General features: G+C 55.4%; 4 protein-coding genes across 4 annotated transcripts; 1 reads left to right on the top strand and 3 right to left on the bottom strand.

Moving 5' to 3' along the window:
• Positions 1-523, bottom strand: J7T54_006733 (uncharacterized protein; the record flags this gene model as incomplete). The annotated part of the gene is made up of 2 exons (XM_051503191.1): positions 1-112; positions 186-523. Coding segments are annotated over 2 exons (450 nt in total), but the record flags the coding sequence as incomplete, so codon positions are not given.
• Positions 524-2,717: 2,194 nt separating this feature from the next.
• Positions 2,718-3,137, bottom strand: J7T54_006732 (uncharacterized protein; the record flags this gene model as incomplete). Its single annotated transcript, XM_051503190.1, has 2 exons — positions 2,718-3,034; positions 3,101-3,137. The coding sequence occupies 2 exons, from the start codon at positions 3,135-3,137 to the stop codon at positions 2,718-2,720; spliced, it is 354 nt and encodes a 117-aa protein (XP_051365542.1).
• A 131-nt stretch (positions 3,138-3,268) lies between these two features.
• On the bottom strand, positions 3,269-3,941 carry J7T54_006731 (sulfite oxidase; the record flags this gene model as incomplete). The annotated part of the gene is made up of 2 exons (XM_051503189.1): positions 3,269-3,409; positions 3,471-3,941. 2 exons carry the CDS (start codon positions 3,939-3,941, stop codon positions 3,269-3,271), a joined length of 612 nt encoding a protein of 203 aa, XP_051365541.1.
• A 1,667-nt stretch (positions 3,942-5,608) lies between these two features.
• J7T54_006730 (uncharacterized protein) lies at positions 5,609-7,270 on the top strand (the record flags this gene model as incomplete). The annotated part of the gene is made up of 3 exons (XM_051503188.1): positions 5,609-6,528; positions 6,578-6,930; positions 6,999-7,270. 3 exons carry the CDS (start codon positions 5,609-5,611, stop codon positions 7,268-7,270), a joined length of 1,545 nt encoding a protein of 514 aa, XP_051365540.1.
• Positions 7,271-7,275: the final 5 nt, after the last annotated feature.

Raw genomic sequence — 7,275 nt, 5'->3', positions numbered from 1 at the left:
GAGGTTGTCCCTGAGGTTGTCCCTGAGGTTGTCCCTGAGGTTGTCCCTGAGGTTGTCCCTGAGGTTGTCCCTGAGGTTGTCCCTGAGGTGGAGTAGGCCCTTGCGTCGGACTCTGCGCCTGGCCATTTGGACAGACATTAAAAGTGACTGTCTGGGCGGCCTCTTTGACAGTGACTGTGACATACTTGGTGATGATCCCATCCTCTGGGCCTTTGGGTGGTCTGGATTTGGGAGGATCACGGACACCAGTTGTCTCCGGGTGCTTCAAAGGCTTTGTCACCGTGCAAGGGCAGTCGGTGATAGTCAGGGTGGTAGGTTTCGTGACAACATAGGTCTTGTGATTCTGAACGATTGTGGTGGGCGAGGGGCAGTACGTGGTCAGCTTACTCACAGTCTCCGTCGTATAAGAGACGTGCTGCGTTACAAGCTTGGTGTTGCTATTGCTGTTGTAGTGTGGATAGGCCGAGACGGTCCTCGCCAAGACGCCCAGAAGAGCGATGTGGATATGCAAGAACATGATCATAGTTTCGTCTTTAGTAGGAAGTGCTCCCTGAGGCACCTGTGAATGTTTGGGGAGGTTCTGAAAAGAGTTTTTTTCCATGCAGACGCCATCATGGATTCTTATACGCCCTCACCCTAGGCACCTCGGTGATAGACTGAGCCGAGTTTTCGAGAGCTGTGGACTGGGATACGAGGCTCTACCAACCCCTTTGGTCAACGTCGGATATTCGGTTCACTCACGCTTTACCCATGTCAGTATAAGTAACAGCTCAAGGTTTGGTACTATAGATAACGAGTTCCAGCCAGGCCGCCTGTGTAGGCCCAGATCGTGAGGAGGAGGGTCAACCCATCTGGAATCGTGTCGGTAAGTAGTAGTACGCCGCTTGCGAATTAGGCAAAATCGCACTTCCAAGTACTCCACTTCATTCTATCTTAAGCCTTGGTTTTTTTGGAGACTGGGCCGCGGTGATGTGTGTTAACTTGACAAATGCTTTGAGCAATAAAGCCTGACCTTGTCGAATATGAGAGTGCTCCAATACGCATGGCAGCATACCTCTATACCTTTTCTTATTCTGCATACTTTCGATTTGATTTCATTTGCGAACATGCAAGCTATTTCAGAGAAGAATGGGAGCGGTTTAATCAGAACATTACCGGGTTTGATACTGCATGACCCCGGCTGCGGGCTGGCTAACACGACTGAAGTCCCTGGACCCTGCAGGTTAGATCTCCATCTTTTTCTCCAGTTCCTAACTGTATCTGTGATGTGGGTCGCTCTCACACGTGTCGTGCGCTCCAGACTTCCGCTCCTAGCAGTCTGGCGCCCTAGGCATGTCCGTTGTCTCATCGCGTAGCATTCCAGTCGCCGCCCGCTTGTGCCTCCATGCCGTCTGGACCGGTAGCCTGGTCCCGGTTCTGTGGGGACAAAGAACTCGGCAATCACGTCCTATCGAAAGTCAAACCCACAATCTGGGTAGTTCGGCGCAATCGATTTCAGGGCGTCATCCGTTGCGCTGCAGATGAGCCCTTGGTCCCAGACACTTAGCACAAGACGAGACGTCCGTCACTCGCCTCGCAGGCTTCTTTGCCTGTTTCGTTATACAACTTACTGTCGTCTTCGTTCAATGCCACCTGAGTGCAGGAGAGACTCTAGGGCGCCGGACGGCCGCCAAGCTATGGTGCTGGCGGCCATGGGCACGGCCCAGAAAACGGGGAACGCTATTCATGAGGCACCAAACCGCGCAGCTGGTACAGTGGATAATGACGGAAGACAATGGTCCCGGGCGAGCGAGCGCAGCTAGTGGCCAACCTCAGGTTCCTTGCAGACTAGTCAACTGACTAGTAGTAGATCTAGTACATGTAGTTGGACAGCCTGGGCCCTGGAGGGAGGAATCGGCGATTATTCACTCGGCTGTCCTCGAAAAACGTGGCGGACACGATCACCCGTACCGCGATATGTGAAACTGGGATTATCCAGATTCCTGGGCACGCTGTTTCGTGCTAGAGTCAGGGAGTTTGTGGCTTCACAAATAGTGTGCGGGCGGCAACATACATCCACCATCCGATGTGATCCAGGCCTCGAGGGTGCAGACAACGCTTAGGAACAACTCCAAGTTCATGCCACCTCGTGTTGTTTATCGAAACCATGATTGTGCCAGTTAGTAACATTACGGAAGAGCCTCCACCCGATACGTAGAGCTGTGCTTACGAGGCCACAAGGCCTTGCTTCCTCCTGGTCCTGTTGTCAGCTTGATGCAGACATCTTTGACAAAGGGTAGCCAATGCAGACCCCCACAGCTGCAAGACGTACGTACACCATCGTATTCGAGAGTTATGCCCGTGACGCTCGTTTAGTGCCTGCTGCATATAATTCTATCGTCATGCAGGCACACACTTGCAGCCTTCTGCAGTCTCATACATGGAGGGCCCATGTAAATTGCAGTTTGAAGTCAAACGCCTTTCCCAAGTGCTCAGAGTTCTCCGCGTGTTTGTTCATTGGTCGATCTCTGCGGCTCCCTGACTCTTTCCCCTACTTTCGCGCCATGCAGTTGGAGCCACCGCGAGGACCCAGACCGATGGTTAGGCGAACTAGCACTGTCTAGTTGTGTTGGGGCCATCTGAAAGTTCAGCATCTCGTGTTGGAAGATATCTCAACTTGACCGACAAGATCGGACCCAGACCCAGAACTGAACGTCCTCCGCATCACGCGGATCGTGCTACTTCCAGTACTCCTCATACCCAGACCCCGTCTGCGGCGGAAACGCTCGGGGCACTGTATCAGGCGTAAAGGGGATACCCCTAGTCTCAAACTCGCTAAGCCTCTTCTGCGTCGACGGCCTGGAGACATTCACGCTGTACACCATGATTCGACGGCACGAGTTGGTAATATTCAGTCCCCAGTTCCACGCCGTGCGCACCTCGAGAGGCCGCGTGATGACGGCATTGTCGCAGCACCGGACAACAATCTCGAACCAGGCCTCCACATCGCACGTCAGCGAAGGTCGAATCTCCAGGTGCGCCACGCCCACTTGTGCTTCATAGATAGGTTGGCCTCAGGCACCGCATACCAGTTGAACCCCCCATCGTTAGACTTCTCGACGCGCTCGGGCCAGCGACCATCGCTCGCGTGCCCCCATCACTGGGAGCGAATAGTGCAGTTGCGGATGACAACCTGCTTGGTCCACGGGGGCATTATGGCCGAGTTGACTGGCATCTCCTCGATCTGGATGCCGTCGGCGAACTTAGGGGTGTGCTTGCCCGTCTGCTATTACAGATACCCCTGGCTCTGCGCGGTGGCACGCGACGGCGTCTTGATGGCCTTGATCTTGTACAGCCACTTGAGGCAGCGGGCACTAATGTAGCCAAACACCATGATGCGGAGGGGGTTAGCCGTGGGTGCGCGGCAAGTCTTGATAATTTGTTTTCCACGCGAGCATGACCACGTTGGCTTTCATTTTGGGCCAAGGCACGCTGCCAACGTAGTTCATGGGCTTGTTGTCCTTGAGGTAGATGTCCGCTCCGTAGAACTTGAGGTGTTTGGCGCCGTCGACGAACGCATCGCAGGCCTTCATAGGCTTTTTCAGACTGATGCCAACGTATTGGGCGCATCCGATGGCAGCTTCTCCCCATGGAGCCTTGGGCACCTCTTCGCCTTGTCCGGGGTGCTTGAGGATCTGTTCAATGTGGCGCGTGCCGGAACACTGCATGGCGACAGTCTTCTCTATGCGTGGAAACCTGAACTCGTCCTTGAGGTCGACCAGGGTGCAGGACTGCGGGGAAGCCACCAGACCATCAAGCTGAAAACTGTAGTACTCCTTATCGATGATGGGGATGCCGCCGTGATTCCAGACAAAGTGCAGCGAGTTGGGCCTTATGGAATCCTCGGTGATCGGGCGCTTGGCGGGCTTAGCATTGCAGGGGAACTGGAACAGATGCAGCATATTTGTCCTCGGTGAGCTCACCAAATGTCTGAATGGGAAGCTTGACTGTCGCGCCAGACGTCATGTCCAGGGCGGGCACCAAAGCATCGGACATGCCTTGCTCATTCATCCACTCATCTGGGCGGTTGGTGGTTATTGGTGGTTCCGTCATTAAGACAGGTATCTCAATGCAAAGCAATCGCTGTTTCCTTGAGGTCAAAGGTGAGTCGATGGTTCCACGTAGAGGCTGAGCAGGCGAGCTCTCATCCAGAGGCAGGCAAGATTCCCATACATCTATTGGCAAGCACCCGCACCTTCCATTGAGCCATGTGACGGGACGCCGGACCCCTTTCTCTGACATGTACATGACTCGCAACGCCAGCGGACCGTAGTTTTGCAGTTTAGTGAACCATGTCTTTTTGCTGCGAGTCGCCGCGTCAGACGGCACGGAACGCGATTCGCTGTTTGCTCTCGCTTTCACGAATGTGCTGAAGCTATTCCCCGTATGACTGAGGACTGCCTCAACTTCAATTTACAATGGCCACAGCGTTTGGCGAGCGTCTCGTGCCTGAATGCCTGAATGCATGTGCACTGAGCGCAACTCGAGCGGCGTCATAAAGGGCGTATGATCAAGCAGCTTTGGTCGTCTTGACGCTCGACTGATCGCCGCCCTTGGTGAGGCGTAGTAATTCCCCAAACAGGCAGTTGGTGACATTCGCTCGGTGGGTTCGGGAACCGGGATCTTATCACGTTCCCCCGCATCTTGGATCGGGGATTAATCAGACCAGTGGCTTTTCAGGGGCTGGACGCTCATGGAGTCACACTGGAAACCGACCGTTCGATCACCGATGGCGTCAAATAGGCTACTCGTGGCTAGATGCCAAGTTTTGTGTGACGCGATACCTGGATCACATCAGCCAATCTTTGGTAGAGTTCGGGCCGCCGGCAGCCCAAGCAAAGTCATTTTCTCAGTTGCGCGATCGCAGGCAAGGTGACGCATTCCCAACTTGGAGGCCTTGGTGACACTTGACAGGGCATGCTGCATCATCCTATGAGCGTGCGCGACAAGCTCGCCAGCACTGAAGCCTCGTCAGGTTCGTCAACGGAGGAGAACGGCAATCAGGGCTGGGGCGTCAGACGTCATTCCCCTCCAAGGCGTCAGATTGCCCAGGTGTGGCACTGGTGAGAGGCAGCCGATCGTCGAGCTATTCCCACTAATAGTGGGAACTCACATTCCAAGTCCAGCCGGGGCTGACGACCAGCACTCGCGGCGCTCAGGTACCGGCGACTTGCCGTTTGCCGTTCCGCCAAGGCCGCGCCAAGTACCACCGACGGCATTCATGTTAGCATCGGCCGTAGTCGAGGACTTGCTCGTACGGAAGAGCGGCATGTGGAAGGATGCACACTTTTCTTACGTACCTGATGATGTGACCTGCGAGACCGTGATAGTACTGGATCTACGGAGCGCTTTCTTGGTTCTTTGCCGGCTTTTCAGGGGGGGGGTGCAAGTCGTGGAGCAAAACTGGACTGGCGTCTCTGTGCCGGCCGCACGTCCTCTTCTTTACCCATTTCCAGAACAAACCTTAATCAATTTTCCGCTTCGTATAGTACCTCAAGGCACTGTTGTTGTTGCTGGCCTGTAGCTTCCGTCACGCACGACTCATCTCCCACGCGTGTCTCAGACATTGATGCTTACGATGGCTTCCAAAGAGGAGGTTGCGGACGAATCCCCCGTCCGCGCAAACCAGAAACGCTCCTCATTATGGGCATCCATGTTCGGCGGGACCAACGTCGCCGTGGGACCGCGAATTGCGCCCTTGCCGGACCATCTTCGCGACACATCGTCTAGTGCCACCGTATCCGATGACGACTCGGCCGCCGCCATCCTCAGCAAGCAGATTGCTTCCGAAGAGGGCAACGCGATTCAATATCGGACATGTTCATGGCAGAAGACAGCCGGCCTGCTCTTCAGCGAGTACATTGTCCTCTCCATGATGAGTTTCCCCTGGTCGTACAGCTACCTGGGCCTGGTGCCGGGTCTCATACTCACAGTCGTCGTGGCGGCCCTGGTGCTTTACACGAGTCTAACCCTGTGGGAGTTCTGCCTGCGCCACCCCGAGGTCAGGGACATTTGCGACATTGGCCAGATGCTCTTCTGGAACAAGCGCTGGGCCTGGTACTGGACTGCCGTCATGTTCCTGCTCAACAATACCTTCATCCAGGCCCTGCATGTCTTTGTCGGTGCGCAGTACCTGAACACCATGACCGCGGCCGACAGCATAGCCTGCAGGACGGTCATGTTTGCCGGTGTTGTGGCCCTCGTTAGCTGGTTCGGCTCCTTGCCGCGGACATTCGACATGCTGTCCAAGCTCGGCGCCGGATCAGCTGCCTTTACCTTTGTCAGCGTCATCCTCGCAACGGCCTTTGCGGGGATCCAGGACAATCCCGCCGGCTACGACCCGGACACCTTGGGGGAGCCCATCGTGTCGGTGTGGACGCCCAAGAGCACGACCTTGGTCACCGGCATGGCCGCGTTTATGAACATGTCGTACTCTTTCATCGGGCAGATGACACTGCCTAGCTTCATTGCTGAAATGCGCGACCCACGGTAAGCGAGGACGGCCACTGCCATGCGCACACTTGCTAACCAACAACAGGGAGTTTCCAAAGTCGGTCTGGGCTTGCGCCGTTGCTCAAATCGTCATGTTTAGCATCGTCGGGTCGGTCATTTACGCCTACACCGGAAACCAGTACATGGTTACCCCGGCATTCGGTACTCTGACCGACGTGTACAAGAAGGTGTCCTACTCGTTCATGATCCCGACCATCATCTTCGTTGGCTGTCTGTACGCCTCCGTCACCGGTCGTTTCCTCTTCTTCCGCTGGTTTCAGAACACGAGACACGTCACGGACCACACTGTACTCGGTTGGGCCTCCTGGGGTGGCATCTTGATGGGATCTTGGATCTTGTCCTTCATCATTGCCGAGGTCATCCCCTTCTTCTCCTCGCGTAAGTCGCCAGTCGTCCCCCCCTCTCCCCCACCGCCACGGCAGCTTCATGGGACTGACACTACGCAGTTCTCTCCGTCATGTCATCGCTCTTCAATTGCTGGTTTGGTTTCATGTTCTGGGCCCTAGCCTACTTTCGCATGCGCAGAGTCGACGTCAACGTTGGCCGGACGCGCCCAGTAGTCGGCGACTACCTCTCCATGGCGCTCAACCTAATCATCATGCTCACGGGCGCCATGTACCTTACGCTGGGAACGTACGTCAGTGTCCAGGGTATCATAGACGCGTTTGATGCCGGGACTGTGCCTGGCGTGTTTTCTTGTGCAAGTAACGGCATTTGAGGACG

Source organism: Emericellopsis cladophorae (genome assembly GCF_022114955.1).
Source record: "Emericellopsis cladophorae strain MUM 19.33 chromosome Unknown NODE_4_length_1054762_cov_117_872525, whole genome shotgun sequence".
Classification (NCBI taxonomy): Eukaryota; Fungi; Ascomycota; class Sordariomycetes; order Hypocreales; family Bionectriaceae; genus Emericellopsis; species Emericellopsis cladophorae.
The sequence above is the reverse complement of the archived record's forward strand: the minus strand, read 5'-3'. Positions and strand labels throughout refer to the sequence as shown.